The sequence below is a fragment of the Cicer arietinum genome, chromosome 7 (assembly GCF_000331145.2).
Source record: "Cicer arietinum cultivar CDC Frontier isolate Library 1 chromosome 7, Cicar.CDCFrontier_v2.0, whole genome shotgun sequence".
Classification (NCBI taxonomy): domain Eukaryota; kingdom Viridiplantae; phylum Streptophyta; class Magnoliopsida; order Fabales; family Fabaceae; genus Cicer; species Cicer arietinum.
The window spans coordinates 58,712,022-58,733,148 of record NC_021166.2 but is presented as its reverse complement, the minus strand read 5'-3'; the positions used below and the strand labels follow the sequence as shown (position 1 = coordinate 58,733,148).

The window sequence follows — 21,127 nt, the reverse complement described above, 5'->3', positions numbered from 1 at the left end:
AAAGTTTATGGTACCATATTGTTTTAAAAAAAATGTATCGTAAACATTTTCATCATTTCAAAATTTTATAAATAAACTGTAATATTTATTGTTTCTCATAAGATTTCCCCCATCCATTAAATGTTGTGATTGTCCGTTGGCTCTAAGGAATGCTAATGTAGATTTATTTACTTTTTAAAATTCTAATGAAGTTATTGACCTAAATAGTAAGCGACTAAACCAAAATTATTATATTATAATAATGTGAATTAAAGAAAATTTGAATGAATCTAGATGAATAACCATACAATATAATGGATATTTGTATGAACAAAACTCGTTATTTTTTAAAGATATAAGTATATTTTTAATTTTGAGATTTCTTTAAACCACAAACTTAGGAAAAGCATAATAGTAGTATCTATCATTTCATTTGGTACGTGACGTAAGCTATACACAAGTTACTCTACCCCCTCCCAAAACAAAAAACACTACGAACATATTAATCATAATGTATCACATTTTACATCACATCAAAAAATGTATATATTGATCTGCACAACACAGATACATTCAATGTAATAATTCACTTGTTTCTTCTTGTCACATTGGGAAATATAGTGTTGATAACCTCTTTCAGATTTCTGCAACCAACAACTCTGATCTTTTCTAAACCTTCACTTCCCAAAGCTTTTTCAGCTGCCTTTGGTACTATACACATTCTATAACCCAATTTCGCCACTGTGTGTACCCTTTTTTCCATTCTAGTAACCTGTTTCATATCATCACATAAATAAATATCATAATAAAGAACATGCTTACTAAGTTACCATGTTCTTTATTTTTATTTTATCTAAAAAAAATAAAGAATATGCTTACCATGCGAAGCTCGCCACCTAGACCAATTTCACCAATGAATGCAATGTCATTTGGAATAGGGAGCTCCAAGCAACTGGAAAAAGGAAAGGATAACAGGTGTAATAATAAAGATTAAAATGTAGAATAGTATACTGTAGGAAAAAACGAAGTTCATGAGATGGCGGTTAAGTACCTCCCCAATCCTCACACAATATTGACCAATGTCAAATAAGTAAGATTTTACATCATTTGAAAAACATTTTTAACACAAACCTGCTGCAAATTGCTGCTGCTATTGCAAGATCTCCAGCAGTCTCGGACAGTGTCAATCCACTAACAACATTCAAAAACACAGCCTGTTTGTATAAAAGCACGAGAAAATATAATATAATCAGTACAAGTATCAAGATTCCAGTCAAACTATAATGGCCAAAAAGGCAATGGACTTCATAGCTGTTTAAATAGTAAAATGGTGTGTTGAACAACTGTTTCAAAATGATAAGGTTAATTTAATTCCCACAAAGTTTTGATGGTAATTTCCAGCTGACAGTGATACAAAAGAGAAGGCAGATAGTTGTTTGTTGTTGATTTAATTTGCTTGAATTTATGTCGTTCTTGCAAGCCAAATGTGATTATTGAACTGAGACCAGGGTTCAAGAAAAGTAGTGTGTACTTGTTGATATTGCCTTATTTTGACATTGAGTTTCCTTTATTACATTTCCATCTTTTATCTATTTTTCCAGAAGATTTAATTTTTTGAAAATTTCAATATTGACAAATCATTTGTATAATGATAACATATAACACAGGAAATCCGGTAAAAAAAAAATACATAGAGAGGCAAAAACAAAAAACTCAAAAGGATAGATCACTTTATAAATCGGCTTACATGTTCTTGGAGACGCAGACCTGCTTGCTTTATAAGAACCTGCAGTTCAAGGGACGGAAAAATGATCAAGGAACAACTTCACACATTTTATTTCAGTGTAGTGAAGTGAAGTACATTTTTAATAGAGAAAGTTTTACCCTCTCTTAAGATCCTTTTTCATTCATTTTACTGTTAAGAAGTGACTATTAAAGTATGAGCATATGGTATGAAATCAGGGATTACAATGTTAATGAAATCTAAGTCTAACAATAACTTACGGATATGATCATATCGGCTCTATTTGCTTGGATACCATTAAATTGCCTTGATCCTGTTGAACCAGAAAGACAAAGTGCCTACAAAGTACAATGTCAGAAGGATGCTCATAACATTGCAAATGAAAAATATCTATTTCAAGTTTCTTAATGCATTTGAAATCAAGAGTTAAATGAGCTCCACGCCACACACTGAAAATCTTAACAAGCAGATCAGAATACTCAAGTATTTTGATACGATGTCTTGCAACTTGCAAGATATCATGATTTTCAATAAGGAAATATTCAATACAATGTAAGTACAAAAGCCAAATACCTGAATTTCAATAAGAAATGTTCTGGACCCATCCATTATTACAGCAACGGCTAGTCCAGCTAAAATATCTGAATCGAGGTCTTGCTCACTTAGAAACATTTCACTGGCATTTGAAACAGCCTCAAGTCCTGAATGTGACATCTCAAAAACTCCAAGCTGACCACATAAATCAAATACAACACAAATCAAACATTGAATTTCCCTAGATCACAATAGGTTAAGAACCATATGCTTATTTCGACCGAAGATTTCTTATAAGGAAGACACGGTAGATCCATGATATAATTATTGTGTTGTGGCATACCTCATCCGTGGATCCAAATCGATTTTTCACAGCTCGAAGCATTCGATGGGAAGTGTACTTCTCTCCCTGAACATTAATGTGAATCAGCATAGAGAAAATGAAATGATTTCAAAAATCAACTATAAGTGCAAGAAAAATGCAAGGTCTTACAAACAAAAGTTTCCGATTTTAATGTAAAAGACATTGTAAAACTAATTTTGAAAAGGGAATGGGAAAAACCATGTTAATCAAACCAAACTTTTGAAGATAATAAATATTATTATAGTGAACAAATTTCTTTAATATATGATTTGATCAATGAGAAGAATTGAGCATGTTCCGGGATCAAATGTCTTTGTTTTTCCACTTCATCCATCCTCTTCTTTGCAATGTGTTGTGACTTTTTGTTCTTATTAAGTTATTCTCAAAACACAATTATTAATATTTTGCTTATAATTCATTTCAAAAGGAGTATTATATATAAAGGGGTAAAGGAACCCAAAAAATATGCTAAGTAGTACACAGCAGAAAATTTAACGATAAGCACAAATCAGTTTACCAACTAGAAAGAAAGATGTAAGAAGGTACGAACTTCCATATACAAAACAACATCAACGATATGCTCCAAGACACGAGGTCCTGCTATGTCTCCAGATTTTGTCACATGTCCAATCTGAAATTAAGAAAAATTAAATTATGGTCAAGAATGTGACGGCCATTTTAACAGAAAAGCACATGGATAATCCATAAATTAAATGCATGCATATGAGCTTTGCTGTATTAAGCTCATATAGAGAATTGAAAAGTGTTCCAACATTTACAATAACAGTAAATGTAAATAAGTGTCGGTTGACTATGAGAAGGAAAACTGTAAATAGTTGCCAGATTGTCTTCCTTAAAAAAGTACATAGCATGAAAAATATGATAGTACATATATTGGTAAAAGATTAACTTCTTAAGTACAATTCATCAAATTCATCTAAAAAAAAGGTATTTTCACATAATTGACAGACATATATATGCTCACCAATAGAACTGGGATGTTTGTTGTCTTTGCAAATCGCAGTAAAGCCGAAGTACATTCTTTCACCTGTTTCACACCTATTACATGTCATAAACCATGGAACAAACATTTCTTTCCACCATGAAAATGATATAGCTTATGCATTTTTTACAAATTGGGTAAAGGGAGGTAATTAAACCTGTGATATTCATGACTTTAAATATGAATAGTGCTTTGTGACAGGAGATCATAGAGTAAATTAACAAAGTAAAAGATTTTTACATTGTGAGTGTTTTTCATAAAGATTAAAGACTTTATGAGGCTACTGTGATGATCATTACTAGAACGATGCAAGCTAATATGGAAATTGAGCAGGATAGATTCCTTCCCACCTGTATAATCCCTCCAGGACTCCCCATTATTCCTTTCAAATAAACAGTTTGTACAGAATCAACAACTAGAGCCCGAGGCGAGAGATACTGAACTTTCTTCAATATGTCCTGACAGCGTAAACATTTTTTTAAAAACGATACAATTATTTAGACTTTCAGGAATATTTTCTACTCGAGACAAACAATTAAGAATTTAAGTCAAACCAACTTTGTGATGGTAATAACGTATATAAATCAACAAAATTCATGTAAAATAAGTAAAGTAATAACGGAGGAAAATGACGGAACCTCAATATCATTACTTGAATATAAATAAATATCTGATCCAATTGTTAGGCGGTCTGCTCTGTTACCGATTTGCTCAACACTCTGTCACATGAAAGATAAAAATTGAAATAAATACAAGCTACATCAAAGTATATATCAAAGCAGGCCTAAATAACATGTGTAAATCGATTACATTTCATATATTAAAACCATGAGAAGACTCAATAAATGCAAACCTCTTCACCAGAGACATACACAACTGGAGATGCTTCACCATCTTTGTGCCCTTCTGCAATTAGTGAAGCAATCTTCACAATTAAAGCGAGTATTAATGGGGGTTAACCAAATCCACAAGAAAAAGTTAACCATCTAACTTTTAGATCTAGTTGAACGATCCCAAAATAATTCATACCTGCAATAACAAGGTACTCTTCCCAACACCAGGATCGCCGCCGACTAAAGTCAGCGAGCCTTCAAACCCAAAATCAGAAATGAAGTTAGCCATTTATACTCGATACACTTGAAGTGAGTCTTTTAATGAGCTTAAATTAAGAAAGATGTGATAGTTTGTAGCTCGAAGCATTTATATGAGGATTAAAATATCGGGATCATGGGAAGAAAAAGAAACGTAAATAACATACCAATCACTAAAAGTAGCAAATCTAGGAGTGAATCCATGCCGATCAAACATACAAATCAAACATGGTCGGGCGAAAAGGTTTGTGTAATGATAGGCATAAATAACAGAAGAACCACATATGATGAAAATAGATAAAAGTGATATGTACTAAATAATAGATAACTTAAAAACAGTTAAAAAAAAAACAAATCAAGAGACTATGTTGTTAGACTTAGAAACCCACATTGCATCATCATGCATCTGACAAATTTGAGTTGCAAAATTCATCATACACAGAGAAACAAAAGGCAAAAACAACCTCGATGTAAATGGTTTCTAGTATATTAATACAAAATAAGAAACTGGATTAAACCTGGTACAAGACCACCACCAAGAACTCTGGAAACTTCATTTCCAAAAGGACCAGACCTGAAACCAAAGCAAAGTACACAGCATAAAAAAAAAAAAGGCACCATAGTGCATATAATATGTCCTTCAGAACTTTATCCAGATGGTAATATTCAATTTAAGATTAACTAATAAAAAGATGAACTCAAAATAATGGAAAATTTGAATGACTAACACAAGTTCTGAAATAGATAAAAGTATTTATTTGTGTCAAAGATGTAATCAAGATTGTGAAACTGGAGAGTCTACGTAGACTAGTGGCCTGTCAATAGACCCAACTCCTAAAGTGTAAGAGTTTACTTACTACAAAAGTCATGTTCAAAACATCTACCATATTATCTAAACAAAATTAAATGCTACATGCATAGTAATAAATATTCAACATTCTAACTTAGTAATAAAGCAAATACCAATAACAAAATTGTTAGAACCACAAATCCAACTCTTAAAAAAAAAGATAAATAAACAAAAACAAAACCTACAAAGGAATTCTCCAATGCAAATGATCAAGTCCTCGATTAACCTCAGACAATCTCAAAGGACGCAAGTCAGCATTGTGTTGAGGTAGCCAAGACCCCAAACCATCTTCCATAATCGAAAAGCCAGTAACCTTAGCATTACTATCACTAGATTTGGCTTCACGAAACTCTTTCATAGTACCAGAAACACTACACGATCTACACACACCCCACCATTGTCCTGCACTGTACCCACAATTGCTACAAACCCAGTAGACTTTTTCTTTCCCCTTTTTCTTATTTTTTCCAAACAGAACCCCATCGTTGCTATTCTCAACTGGGGTTGCTCTTGAAGTAGGTTTTTGTGTTGGAAAGTTTTCAGCTTTATTGTTGTTATTGTTTGGAGAAGAAGCGCGAATTTGTGGATTGAATTGGTGTGGGTAAATGGGAAAAGTTGGATTTATTGGAAATGATTGGGTTGAAGGGAAACGAGAGATCGAAAACGAAAGCATTTGGGGTAATGGTTATGGCTGCATGAATGAGTATCAACCTACTAGGAAGGAGAAGAGCTTCCGGTGGTGAAATATGATTCCAATTTTTTTTTTTTAATTTTAGGTATTTCTTAGATACTTTTATATCTTCTTTTTTTTTATAATTATTTTTGTTAAAATATATTACCAAATATATTTTTCTTAGGTACCTTAAAAATATCTTCTTTTTTTTTATAATTATTTTTGTTAAAATATATTACCAAATACATTTGAGATGTTTTGTAGATATGTATTCATTTTTAAAACTATGTATTTTCATATTTTTTACATCTATTTTTATAGATTAAATGCATTTTTAAAATACCTACTTCTTTTTAACATTTTTTAACAAAAATATCTCTCTCTTTTTAAACAACTTTTTTCTTATAGCTTTTATGCCAAATCATACGACCACCACCGATGTTATAATGCATGAATGAGGCATCTTCTTATTGCAAGGAATCTGAATTCATTAAATTTTTTTAAACTATTTAAATTGAAACAAAACTATTATCGATCCACTCGAACCATTTGAATCATAAGACAATGCATATTTACATTTTATTTACATGGACCAACTAGTTCAATTTAGTTTATAAAACACCGCAACAAAAAAAAATTACAAGTATATATCCGAATTAGTCTCTAATACATCATTTTCTCTTCTGTTTATTGCTTCCTTCTATAAGTCATTTTTACCATAAAATATTATCAAATTTTATATGTGGTTTTACGATGTCAATAAAATATTATTATTGTTTTTCTACTATATTCTTATAATTTATTATTCTCTTTTCCAAATCTTTTAATTTATCTTTTTAATAATATTTAATGATGTAATTTTGTAAAATAAATCATAATTTATGTTTTTTTTTTTTACAAAATTAACTACATTTATTAATTTATGTAACATTAATTAAAGTTTTTTTTTATCAGTAGATAAAATAATAATAAAAAATTCACACAACTGCAATATTAAAATTGGAACATGATATTCAACTTAATAATTTTGACATTTACCAATTAAATTAAATTTTTCTAATTTATTAAAGTCTTCATATATATGTTGAGACAAATTTAGGGGAACATAGATTATGATCATCCTGATATCAATTTTTAATTTAAGAGAATACTTTTTGAAACCACTAATTCAATCTTATGTCATGCTTGTTAATGTTTATGCCGTTTTGAACCATATTTTGTAATATTTATCTCATTTATGTGAAATCTTTTTATGGTTCAATTTTATTATTTTAAAACTTTGGCATATGTTCAGGGGAGTAGTTATTTTTAATTTTAAAAATTATTACACATATGATTGAGAGAGAGCATAAACATTTTATCTCATAAACTTGTCATATTTAAAATCATAATCTAAAGAATTTTGTCATCATCAAAAAGGGGGAGATTGTTGAGACAAAATATCTCTAATGGTTTTAATGATAACAAAATTGTTTAAAAGATTAGGATTGTGTTTAATGACTAATCTGTGTTTTTGAGTGAATTCATATAAGAAAACAGATTATTAATCATTAAGATAAAAAGGAGAAAAATCTTATTCAAATCTGGAGGATTGGAATTCAAGAGGATGACCTCGTAAGAGGATGAAGCTTCAAATCTGCATATTACTCATCCTCACCAAAACAAATGTTTTTTATTCATCAAAGAAAGACAAAACAGTATTAAAGAATGAATAAATAAAGCATTTGAAATAAAAGAAGTCAAAAGACAAAAAGAATAGGTATGAGGATAACCAGTACTATGTAAGAGGATGGCAGTACTAGGTTGGAGGACAGTTCTATAAAGTCCACGTCATTCTTAAATGTTGAAAGTAACTCATCCTATCATGTGCAAAGGCTATTAGCATACCTATATATCATTCTTGTATGATTGAAAAAGCTATATGAAGTCAAGCTACAAAAAGGCAACAACAAACAAGCCAAAAATAGAATCTTTCACATGTCTTGAAGGAAGGAGCCTTGACTCACGTGCTTGAGGTTGACTTTCTCTCTTGTCAACATCACTCTCAAAAGGTGAAAATGACTTAGCCATTCAAGCTTCAAAAAAGGTTGCAGCCCACAAAGTCAAAGATATAGTCTTACATATCTTGAAGAATGAGAAAAGAAAAGGACAACTCAATATCAAGTTCCAAGGAGTTGATCCTCCTACTAGAGGATGGACTGAGTCTACCCAAGGACAGCTGGATGATAGTCTTGTAAATATGATGCAAGACCTTGGACTTTTTTATCAAGTCTTCAACGGTCATAAAGAGTTTGCCACATGGAAAGATCATCATAAGACCTCTATAAAAGGCATCAAACTATTCATCATCAAACACACAACACAATTGTATAAAAAGATCAAGTATCTCAAAACTATCAAGAGCAATATTCATCATCTCTTCATACTTTATGTAAATCTTACATTAGATCTTTGAAATATCCTTTTAGAAAATATTTAAGAAAAGAGAAACAATCATATTCATATCAATCTGTAATTTCCAAGTAAGTTACACTTGGAAATAGTTGAAACTTGATTGTAAGCTTGGTGAAGCTAAATAATACACAAAGTGTAATCATCCTCTGTGAGAGGTTGATCAGTTTGAACATTAGTGAAATCTCACAAGTGTGTGAGGACTGAACGTAGCTTTCATTGGATGAACTAGTATAAAAGTTGTGTGTGTCATTATTTACATTTTCTCTTTCTTTTGTTCAGCTCTAATTTAAAGGTTTAAATAACCATCCTCGAGTTTACATCCTCTCTGATAAGATAGTTTTTAAAACACGAGAAAATTATTTTTAAACAACAAAATTCCTATTCAACTCTCCTTGTAATAATAGTTAGCTACATCAATATAGTCTATATAAAACTTGTAATTAATTAACTAAAGAGCTAAATTTGTTTCTTCTTCATTTCGATCACCAAACTATTTATATATTTTCTATAAAAACATGAAATATTCCCAACCATCATTTCAACTGTTTCTTTATTCAATTGTTCTCCCAATCAATATTCGTATCAAAACTTTACTCTATCCATTTATATTAAAAGTATTTTAAAAATATTTATATATAAGACGAATACATTAAATTCATTATTTAGTGTGAGAGGAAAAGTAAAGAATTTAATTTATATATATTGTAGATGTAAAAAATATTTACATTGTCAATCAATAATAATCATTAATTCATTAATAATATTTAACTTTTGTCATAATTATTATTTTCTATAAAAACATGAAATATTCCCAACCATTATTTCAACTGTTTCTTTATTCAATTGTTCTCTCAATCAATATTCGTATCAAAACTTTACTCTATCCATTTATATTAAAAGTATTTTAAAAATATTTATATAAGATGAATACATTAAATTCATTATTTAGTGTGAGAGAAAAAATAAAGAATTTAATTTATATATAATATGTGTGAAAAATATTTACATTGTCAATCAATAATAATCATTAATTCATTAGTAATATTTGACTTTTATTATAATTATTTATAAAATTATCAATATAATTAATTATGAAATTTTATTTGTCTAAATTTTTTTCAACTATCATGAAAATTAAATTCAAAAGCACCGAGGAAGTATGTTGATTCGGTGTTTAAACTATTGATTATGGTTCACAAGTTCATTTCAAACAAGTGGAGGAATGAAAGCATCGTATAACTATAAAAGGAAAGCCACTTAATGCGACATTTAATACTTTCATCTAACTCAATACGTTGTGTCCTTTGATTCATTTGCATTGTATATACGCTATCGTGTCCAATGCATATTCATAATGAATTACTTGTATTTACTAACCAAAAAAATTAAAAATTAAATTATTATATTTATACTTTTTTTACTAAATTATGTCTATAATTTAGAGTTTAGGCCTAAAATTAAAGCCTCACTAGGATTTTTTTAGTCAAAGCCTCAATAGAATTTATAATCCTTAGGTCAGCTATTATAAGGAGATATATTTCATTATCTGTGTAAAACAATGTAAATATGTTTATAAATAAAAAAACAATGTAGATGATTGACTTAGTATGTGTATGTCAATATAATTAGGATGTTAAACTAATCCAATGATAGTTTTGTAATATATTTTTTCTTAAATATAAATAGTAATAAAATAGTACAATATTTTACGCACCTCAAAAAGATTTATTGTTAAAGTAACTTAGTTACATAACAATTAAATATAAGTAGATAAAAAAAAATCGATGTTACATTTTTTCATGTTTGGGTTAGTGCAATGGAGGCCTTCAATTGCGAGGTCCCTTCCACCCAAAATAAACATTCTTTTTTTGTATATTTTTAATTAAAAAAAACTAATACATAGATCGTAATGTATCATATAACAATTATAGACATAATTTAATGTATCATATTTTTAACTTTAAATTTAATTCATTTGATATGTTATGTAATAATTGATGAATCAAATCGGATTATTGAGAAGACACTTGATTAGGCATTTACTATATTTGATCTAATAACATAATTAAACACCTAAAATGGATAATTTAATTTTACAAATTATTCATCTTTGTGTTTCACCTTCTAACATGATCCACTTTCAATTATACCCAAATTGTTCTTTGAAAGGGACAATCATTTACGCAACAATTGAAACTGTTACCAAAACACAATATCATAATAATAACGCTATGCTTCTTTTTCACTCCTTTTAAATTCAGGTACAACCCAAATTTGATCATGGCCCTACAAATGTAAAGTTTCATATATTTTTTTAAATATTTTTTTCTCTCTTCAATTCAACATCATCAAATAGAGATTCGAGAGGTAGCTTGATTTGATTCAGATTTTTTTACATATGTTCATCTATGTTGGACTTTAATTTTGAATAAGGTATTTTACTTCCATATTATTATTTTTTTAATTCTAGAAAATTTGTATTTTTTTTTTTTGTTGCTTTTTTGCATGTTAATTTCCTCTGTTCATTATATATAATTTTGTTAGAGCATCTACAACGGGAGTGAAAATGAGTTCGTTCGCCAGCGTGTAATTACTTAACTTCCAGTTTTTTGTGGGTTCACCGTTGGAGTTGTGCCAAGGTGTCATCACGGTACTGTCAGGAAGGAACGGTGCTTCATAGCGGTTACCTTTTTTTTTTCTTCTTTTTTCTATCTAATTTCATAATTTAATAATAATATAATTATAACCGCTACATTTTATTAATTTATTAATAATAATAAATTTATCATTTTTTATTAATTTATAGCCGTTAACTTCTTTTTAATTTATTAAATAATAATAATTTTGTAACCATTAGCTTTTTTTTAGTTAATATACCACCGTTAACCTTTTTTTTCTCCTTTAATTACGATTGTTAGCTCATTAATAGAAACAATTTGTTACTCATACTTTTTCTTCACAATTTTTTCACATAAGTTTATTAAAAATTTTATTAACTACTTTTTTATTTATTTTTTCATTTAAATTAACATTTTAAGTTATCATAAAATTAAATATTAATGTATAAATTAAAGTAGTGGAATATAATATGATTTTTTAAAAGTTAAACCGTAAAAAATAAATGAGTTGATTTAGCGTGACGTGGCATAGTAGAACTTGAATCAGGTTGAGTTCACCGTTGGAATAGAAAATGAGTGAACTACTTCAACATGATGTGGCACAGTGGACCCCATCTAAAGAACCCATATTGAGTTCACCGTTGTAGATGCTCTTAGTGGTGGATCGTGATCTTTTTATTTGTTTGTTTGTTGTATACTCTTTTTCTTATAAAAAAATTTAACATGGTAGGTTTGTATGATTTAATCTAACATGGTGCATGTATGTAAATTTGATTGTTTCTGATTTTTTGGATTTTTTCTGATGAATTTATAGGGCATGGACCAGAAATTGGTCTTGTGATTTCTTCAGGAGAATGAAAAGGATTTGATGAGTAATCTTTCATTATATAATAATATTAATGGAGAAAAGAATAGTTAGAAGGTTTCTTAATGTGATGGTGAGAGAAGAGAAAGGTATGAAGCCTATTCTACTCAAATGCGGTTTGGCTTTGGCTCTTACATTTGCTGGTTTTCTCTACTCTCACTTTAGAACTAGAAGGATCAAGCCTTCACCTGCTAATTCCTCCATAGGGCACCATTCAGGTTTGTTTCTTAATTTCCTTTGAAGCACACGGATAGTGACACGGCACATCGACACTAGTAATAATTTGATAAAATAATTTAATTGAATGTAATTAAGGTGTTCGTTTCGTGTCAGTGTGACACCAACATATGTCAGACACGGGACAAGCCTTCGATAAGAGGTGTCGTGTTGGTGCTACAGAGTTAATTTCTTTATCATATCAAGATTTATCTGGTTTTAGTTTTCGTTATTTTATCCTTTTGAATGATGAATCTTTTGTGATATTTTGTATGTATGATGAAGTTAATTCAGGAGGTATAAGAACAGCATCAAGTTCTTGCAACAATCTTTCAGAAGGATATAATTTGGATTCTGTAAGTTACATGAGAAGATAGTATATTTTTTATTGTTTTTTTAAATGTCATTTTTTTTTATTGTCTAGAATTCCAAAGAGTAGATACTATTGATTTAATTATCATCTTGTAATATTGTTTGATAAATTGTAACAAAATGTTATTATTGGGTATGACTCATAGTTAGTGATAAGTAGAAAGGTAACTCAGCTCAAATATTAGTTGGGCTGCGATTGGGGTGCGGAGCTAAGCCCCCTGAATATGGCTCAGAGCTAATCTTGTAAATTGGACCATTTAAACACAAGTTGTAATATGTAACCTTAAGCTTGAATCATAATAGATAGGTACGGCCTATGAAGGACAAATACTGACACGTCAACCCCGATAATAATTTGAGAAAATTAATTAATAAAGGTGCCACTGTTGTGTTGAACGCTGGAACATGCCTTTGATTAGAGGTGTGGGTGCTACAGAGGGTATTGCAGTCGCTCTACAGTCGAAGACGTAGATTCAATTAGCCGAACTTTGTGATCAAATTTCATGTTTTTTGTTTGCATTTTTTTTATCTATTTTCTTTTGAACTGAGGTTTGTTTTCTAACGATTCTTGTATACCAGGAAGAAACATGCATCAACAAGGCGGTTGGTAGAAATTCTCCAATTGGTGTCTCTCCAATAATAAAACAAACAGGAGAGAAAGATGAGTTCATCCTCCTCCCTGAATTCAATGAAACAGAGTTTGGAGCCAGTAGTACTGTTGCAGGAAATTCTTGTAAAAAAGATGTAGAAACACCAAGGTCAAGAGTAGAATCTCCTGCAGTATATGCAAGTCCTGAAAAAGATGACTATGAGCAAGAGGTAAGGCAACTTAGGAACATGATAAGAATGCTTCAAGAGAGGGAAAGAAGTCTTGAGGTTCAACTTCTTGAATACTGTGGTTTAAGAGAACAAGAAACTGTTGTAATGGAGCTTCAAAACAGGTTGAAGATAAGTAGTATGGAGGCAAAGATGTTCAATCTAAAAGTTGCGACATTACAGTCTGATAATAGGAGATTAGAGGCACAGGTTTCTGGTCATGCAAAGGTGTTGGCTGAACTTGAGGCTGCAAAAACAAAAGTGAAATTTCTGAAGAGGAAAATCAGGTATGAAGCTGAACAGAATAGGGAGCATATAATGAATCTTAAACAAAAAGTTTCCAAGTTGCAGGAAATTGAATCCAAATCTGCTGCTTGTGATGAAGAAATTCAAATGAAGCTAAAAAGGCTTAATGATCTTGAAGCTGAGGTTGAACAGTGGAGGAAATCTAATTTGAGATTGCAGAAGGATAATTCTGACTTAGCTAGAAGATTGGATTCTACTCAAATCCTTGCAAATGCTGTTCTTGAAGATCCAGAAGTAATAACATCATAATCACCAATCTACTCTCTTACTTAAATATTTCATTTGTCTCATATTAAGTGTCACATTTTAAATATATGCTTTTCTATTAATATTTGTCATTATAGATATAGCCTTGCTTATCATATATCAATCTGCCTAACTACTCCATTAAATAATGCTTTTAATAAGAATATTTTAGACAATAAAACTCATTTTATAATAGAAATTAGTACACTTAATGATTCCCTTAAATGGCAGTTAATATCAGATGAAGAGAAACTCAAATTCACCCTTTGTTTTTGAATGCAGGCAGATGCTCTAAGGGAAGAAAGCAACAGTCTTAGGCGAGAAAACGAAGGCTTGATGAAAGAAATTGAGCAACTACAAGCTGATAGGTGCACAGATCTTGAAGAGCTAGTTTATTTAAGGTGGATAAATGCTTGTTTGAGACATGAATTAAGACATTATCAACCTCCAACTGGTAAAACAGTTGCAAGGGACTTAAGCAAAAGCTTAAGTCCCTCTTCTGAGAAAAAAGCTAAACAGCTTATACTTGAATATGCAAATAATGGTGAAGGGAGAACTAGCATTTCTGATTTTGATTCTGATCAATGGTCCTCTTCACAAGCTTCTTATATAACAGATTGTGATGAGTATTCTCCTCTTGGTAATCCCTCGAACACACGAGACGCGCGAGACGTACGAGTTAATACGACAAACAAGTCTAAGATCTTTGGAAAACTTATGAAGCTTATGAGAGGCAAAGACAGTAGTAGTAATCAACAAAATAGTAGAGCTAGATCTTTAGAAAAATTTGGTTCAAGAGAAGATAGTATTAGCAATTCATCACATTTTAGCTTGAGTATGTCGGCTCGACATGATTCTGGAGCTGAGGGTCTTAGGAGTGAGTATGAAACTCCGACCGATGCGTCTAGAACTTCTCTTGATTTCAACGGAACCTTGAGTTTGAAGGAAGAGAGTAGAAGAAACTCAGATGTTGGAAGCTCAAAGAATTTCAGTCCAAGCAAAAGTGGTTCAGGAGATTTGAAAATCACTGCTCATTCTTTCTCAGATTCTTATAGTGCAGAGAAAGCTAATTTGATCAAATACGCCGAAGCTTTAAAAGAATCTAGTGGAACTCCCAAACATACTGTACATAGAAGAGCAGCATCATATAGTTCTTTTTAATTTAATAGCTATATAGAACAGTAGTAGCCAAACTTGATTCATCAGCAAGTGTAATAAATAAGGATGCATTTGAAATCAGTTTGTTAGCATTCATAAATAATAATTCAGTTCAGAGTTTTGCAATACTTGCTTCTCTACTATTGGTAGTTTTTTAAGATTAATTTTATTGTATAATATTGTTTACAACTTTTTATCTGTCTAGCTACCCTTGGACCAGATTCTTTGCAAAATGTTCAAATTTTTGTTTTGTCACTAGACCACTCAATCTGGTGAGACATATTGGAAGATGAAACCAACTACAATTTCATCATAACTCTTTTATGTCTCTAGAATTCCAAAAAAATTGCCTCAAAAAAAGGCTTTCAAAATTTTAATCAAATTTGTCCTATGTTGGTATTTGCAGGGTCTAGAATAACATTAAGTTGGTAATATTAGGATTGAACTTGAAATTAAGTGAATAATGTCAAAATACATTTGATAACAGATCTCAAGAGGCGCATGCTTAATTAACATTTACAATTCCATATATCATTTTAAAATATTGATAATGTAAGGGACTAGGTTGATACAACTCTACAATTCCAAGTACAAACTTCCATATTTATTTTAGTGTTATTCTAGAAATTCCATGTTACTTTTATTGTATATATACTTGTAAGGAAATAATCATACCCTTGTGGATTTGATTAAAGATCCTCTGTCATCTGTTTTACTTCCAGCTATGGTGATTATCTAATAATTATAAGCCATTTGACTTCTCCAAGATTGCATTTCATATGTGGTAGTCCAAAACTAACTACCAAAAGTAGAACAATAGATTTATAAATAATCAACAGTAACTTTTGTATTATAAATATTTTACAAACAAGTTGATCTGAAATTTCTCATAGTATATATATTCTTTTGTAAATAGATAATTTTATCTCACAATATATATATAGATAAATACATAAAATATAGAATAATATTCTTTTAGCACCATCCTTTAAAATAATAAACTTGTGTAATGTGTAGTTGTACTTGTACATAACAACATTTAGCAATAGATAAATAATCACGAGTCCAATTCCTTATGCAATAAGAGCTATGCCTTGTAGAAGTAAAGAATCAGCCAGAACTTGGTTTGCAGCTTGTGAAGGATGAACACTGTCCCAAAACACATACTGAGTTGCATTAGAACAAGTTCCTATTGATTTTGGATTGCACAACAAGGATGTTGTTTCAACAGTTCCTGTTCCACAACAACCTCTTCCTGCCTCAGCAAAACCTATACATAAGAAAGGTTAGAAAAAATTAAAGAACATCATGATCTTGTCATTCTATTGAGGAAAATACTAGTGCTTAAAAGTCACCCAATATGTAACCACGATCAACGACACTCTTCAGAAGTATAAATTAATAGTTGTACTCGTCTTTACGATTGACACGATGACCTGATTAGTATCAGTTCGACGAGTTCAGTTTTGAGGGATACTTCCGATTTCTATTATTTTATTCAACTGAGACCGATCGAGTCATTTCTCAGCCATAAATACCAGAAGGACAATTAAATTAACTTATACTTCTAAGAAGTATTATTGATCATCACTAAAATTTGGATGACTTTTAAGCACCGATCTACGATAAATCACTTATAAAATTGGTCTACTGTAGCATTAGTCTTATGTTGAATGATATACTTAAGTGAAAAAAAGGTGTTGTGTACCAGAATTTGAAGGGTTTTGAACAAGGTCATAGAGAGGTTTGTAAATATCAAAAATCACAATCTTAAGACCAGGAAGTTGCTTTTGAAGATTTGATGCAGCTGAGTTGACTTTCTTGTTAAATCCTTGAGCATCAGTGTTGATTCTTGAGACACAACCATTTTCATTGAAACCAAATAAAGTCCTTGCAGCAGGTAGGCAACCCAATGGTGGAAGTGAAGTCACTCCAATTTTCCTAGCTCCCAATCCATACAAGTCCTGTGTGCCAACAAAGAATCAATATTAGCGTTTGCTTGAATTGACTTATTTCAACGGATTTATTGATACAAGCACTTGTGTGAGACTAAGAGAGTTTATCACATATCATAAACTGTTTTTAATTTATTTCTATAAATTATCTAAGATAAAACACCTTATAACTTGTATTAAAACAATTTAACTTTATTTTAAGTTTTGTTTCAAAAATATCTTAAATATAAATACTTGAGACTCCATTTGGCCTGAGTTATATTTTACTTCTCTTCTCATTAAAAGAAGAAGTCAGGTCAAACAGTATGTTTAAAAAGATCTCAATTAAATGAAGAATTTAATCTTTTATGTATAAAAACTAGATATAAAGAATTTTTCAAAAAGTAGTTCATAAGAGCTTTTCAAATCAAGTAGGAGACTTTTGATAATTTTATCTATATTTTTATTATTTAAATATAAATCCTATCATTCTATTAAAAAAAATTCTTTTAAGTTAAACAAAAACAATAATTACCAAACAAACAACTTCAACTTTATTCCTAAAGCTTGTTTTAAACTTTAATTTCAGAATAGCTTTTAATGTCAAAATAAGTCAAACTAACATAGCTTAATATACTAAGTGTTTATGTCATAAACATTTAATTAAGTTAATTAAGTTGTTTATCCAAACCAGATAATAAACATATTCTAATGAGTGACTAACTCAGTAAATAACAAGAAGAGTTTTACACAATAGCAATAACAGAATACCTTAACAAAGCTTGAGAAAGAATCTAGTAGGTAAGATGAATACTGATCAACAGTGAGTACTTTGTTGATCCAAGGATTGACATAATAATTTTGTACAAAGTCACTGCTGCCAGCACTCAATAAATACAATGCATCCTTGATTATTGATGCAGCTTTTTTACTCCCAGCAACTTTGGCCAACTTGCTTTGATACTCCTTGTAATACTCTAACTGCTGTGACAATGGAAGTGCATGCTGCAAATAGGAAAAAAGAAAAACAAGTTCAATATGCAGCAGAAGCAAAGTCCAGTAAAAAGTTATTTAACAGTGTAATTATTCAAGTGTTACACCGATGTAATTTTGATCCAAACTTACATTCAAAATAGCAGCTTTTTCATCATAACCAGATGCAGCAGAAGCAAAGTTTGCTCCAATAAGGAGGTTCTTCCCTGAAGCTTGTGGACTAAGATATGCAGGTGCAAAACTCGTAAAACCAAGTGTTTCAGCTACAAAAGAAAAAAAATTCAGACATGAATGAAACTTAAATGCATGAGTATATGTGAAACATCTACTCCACATGATTGGTTGGACTCAAAGGTAAGGCCACTAAAGTAATAATACCTCCAAAACAAATAAAGTTTTTAATTAATAAAAATGTCTATTACTCCACTATTTTTAAAACTGAAATTAATAAAATCTTATCTAAAACTAACACCATTTCAATAAATATTAAATCGATTGATTTTATTATCAATAGAAAAATAAGTATTACACGAAATCCATTACATCAATTTAATAAATAATTTTATATTCTAAAACATCTTGCAAAATGATTTTTGATGAAATTTTAATAACTTAACTAAAAATACTATTACGAGGTATAAAAGACCCCGTTATAATAACCGCTATAGGACTTCTTATGTGTTGGATCGGTCCTGAGGCTTGAGGGTTTGGATCTCTCTATCTCCTTCAGCCAAATCTCAATCGTTGGATTAATCTAATAGTCGAGAGCGTTGATATGTGGACAGTTAGTTTAGTCCAACATTGGGAGGTTAGAGGGGTCATAAAGACAAAACTACATCTAATCTATGTTAAATGCATTTACCTGTAATATCAGTAGCTAATTTTCCATTGCAAAACCTGCCAGTAGGTTGTTTATTAACAAAGTCTCTACCATAAGGAGGGTAATTAGCCTTGAAAAGAGTAGGAAGATAATCATTATTCCCTACATCAACAGCAGAGTCCCCAAATGTTATGATTGCTGGTACAAGGAGGGTACTGTCTTGTGCATAGCTACCACAAGTTAGGAACAAAGATAGAAAAAGTAAAACATGTGTTTCTTTGCTATTCATGATCATTTTGGAGGCTTATGAGTTTCTTCTGTGAATGATGAGTATATATTGTAACTGAAAATGACACTTATTATAGGAGGATGGAAGTTGCTTAAGTTAGGCATGGACATTAAATGACAACGTGTAGAGTGGTTACATGTGCTTAACACTCCATATATACTTTTGGTATTTCTCTCTCTCTCTCTTTTTTTTTTTTTCATTTGCATCCTTTGCCAAAATCATGCAGTTAACTTTGCTTTTTTGTTAGAAACAACATATGTAACAGAGATATTCTAACTCTTAGTCAAAAGTGCTAGAATATGTTAGTTAATTGTATTTATGTTTCTGACCGATGAACAATTTGTAGTACATGTATTTCTATTATAATATACAACTTATATTTGAATACTACTGTCCAAATAACAACATTAAAAAAAAAAAAAAAATCCAAATTAGCAATATGAAAAGAATGGACATAATACAACTACTTTGTAATCCTCCTAATTAGAAAGTTGAATGAATCAATAATCGACAAACCAAGAGTATAGATTATGACTTTATTTGGTTTCATTTAGTAAAGTGGAGCTAGGTAGTTGAAATTGTGTGAAGGAGGTAGCATGGCTTAGCAATTAGTAGTTTGGTATAAGAATAATGAAGAGCATGTGCATGAGTTATTGCGGTTGTTGCATACAGAACTTCTATTGAGTTATGTGAGATTTATATATTTTCTAATACACCGTTTTTAGATAAAAATATATATGAAGATATTTAAATAATACGATCATGACATAAGAATATAACTTAAAATTTTAAAATTGAAAAGAAACACAAATGATTGTTGTCTAATGAAATTTAGAGAATAATATTGATGCAATTTTTATATAGAAGATAGTTAGACTTCTCTCAAATATTGTATGTCTTCGGTATATCCATCCTCTCCAACTATTAAAGGTTCAATATTTATAGATCAAACCAAAGTTCTGATACTAGATGTTTGGACCGACATACGAAAATTTAAATAACACAATCACAACTTTAATATAACATAGAAAACTCCATAGCTGGAGAAAAATAAGGTCGTTGTCTAATGACAACCAAATAATTACACTATGCAATTTTTTTTTTTACTATATGTATATTTATACGAAAACACATTATGACCTCTGGTACATTTATAGTCACCAAAACAAATACTTGAACTACATATAGCAAGAGTATAACACCATAGTACAAGAGAAAAGAAAAGAATCTAATATAAATTTAAAATGCTTCTGACGGATATACCTTGTAATTAGGAAAAGAAAAGAATTTAATACAAATTTAAAGTGTTTGATTGATATATTTTGTAATCGTGGTTGTCTTAAATATTTTAGTGACAATATTCTAATCTTAAAAATTGGACTCCTAATAAAAAAAAGCGCAATTTTAATACTTAAAAAAAAATTAGTCTCTATAAAACAATTCTCAACTTTTTAGTCCTTAAAATTGATATAACCCTTAAAAGAATGTGTATAAAATTAAAATAGAGATTAGAAGTGAATAAAAAAAAAATTAAAAACTAAACTTGAAAAGTCGTAATTTTGTAAGAATTAAAAATATATTTAATCAATTTTATACTCTCACCTAATTGGAGGGATTGTACTATTGAGGTGTTTGCACAACTCAATAGTCTCTCTTACTTGTAAGGAAGAACTATAACACTAACACACACGTCGTTGATATAAATAATAGGTGATACAAATTTATACACTCTTGCATCATATTAAATTTTTATATTAAATCTAATTTATCTTTAGAAATTGAATCATTATTTTAAAATAAAA

The 21,127-nt window shown here is 30.1% G+C and overlaps 3 protein-coding genes across 3 annotated transcripts; 1 reads left to right on the top strand and 2 right to left on the bottom strand.

The window, feature by feature from the left end:
- Positions 1-376: 376 nt before the first annotated feature.
- Positions 377-6,340, bottom strand: LOC101492041 (uncharacterized). Its single transcript, XM_004510265.4, has 15 exons — positions 5,751-6,340; positions 5,234-5,289; positions 4,654-4,712; positions 4,478-4,549; positions 4,263-4,343; positions 3,975-4,082; positions 3,607-3,669; positions 3,172-3,252; positions 2,601-2,666; positions 2,297-2,452; positions 1,984-2,061; positions 1,727-1,765; positions 1,111-1,193; positions 859-931; positions 377-751 (listed from the first exon to the last, which is right to left on the bottom strand). The coding sequence occupies exons 1-15, from the start codon at positions 6,236-6,238 to the stop codon at positions 566-568; spliced, it is 1,689 nt and encodes a 562-aa protein (XP_004510322.1). The 5' UTR covers positions 6,239-6,340; the 3' UTR covers positions 377-565.
- Positions 6,341-12,072: 5,732 nt separating this feature from the next.
- LOC101492384 (uncharacterized) lies at positions 12,073-15,417 on the top strand. The gene is made up of 4 exons (XM_027336548.2): positions 12,073-12,393; positions 12,677-12,747; positions 13,343-14,119; positions 14,414-15,417. The coding sequence occupies exons 1-4, from the start codon at positions 12,210-12,212 to the stop codon at positions 15,290-15,292; spliced, it is 1,911 nt and encodes a 636-aa protein (XP_027192349.1). The 5' UTR covers positions 12,073-12,209; the 3' UTR covers positions 15,293-15,417.
- Positions 15,418-16,161: 744 nt separating this feature from the next.
- Positions 16,162-19,636, bottom strand: LOC101492933 (GDSL esterase/lipase APG). The gene is made up of 5 exons (XM_004510268.3): positions 19,079-19,636; positions 18,349-18,479; positions 17,995-18,228; positions 16,998-17,253; positions 16,162-16,559 (listed from the first exon to the last, which is right to left on the bottom strand). Exons 1-5 carry the CDS (start codon positions 19,329-19,331, stop codon positions 16,363-16,365), a joined length of 1,071 nt encoding a protein of 356 aa, XP_004510325.1. The 5' UTR covers positions 19,332-19,636; the 3' UTR covers positions 16,162-16,362.
- Between the last annotated feature and the right edge of the window lie 1,491 nt (positions 19,637-21,127).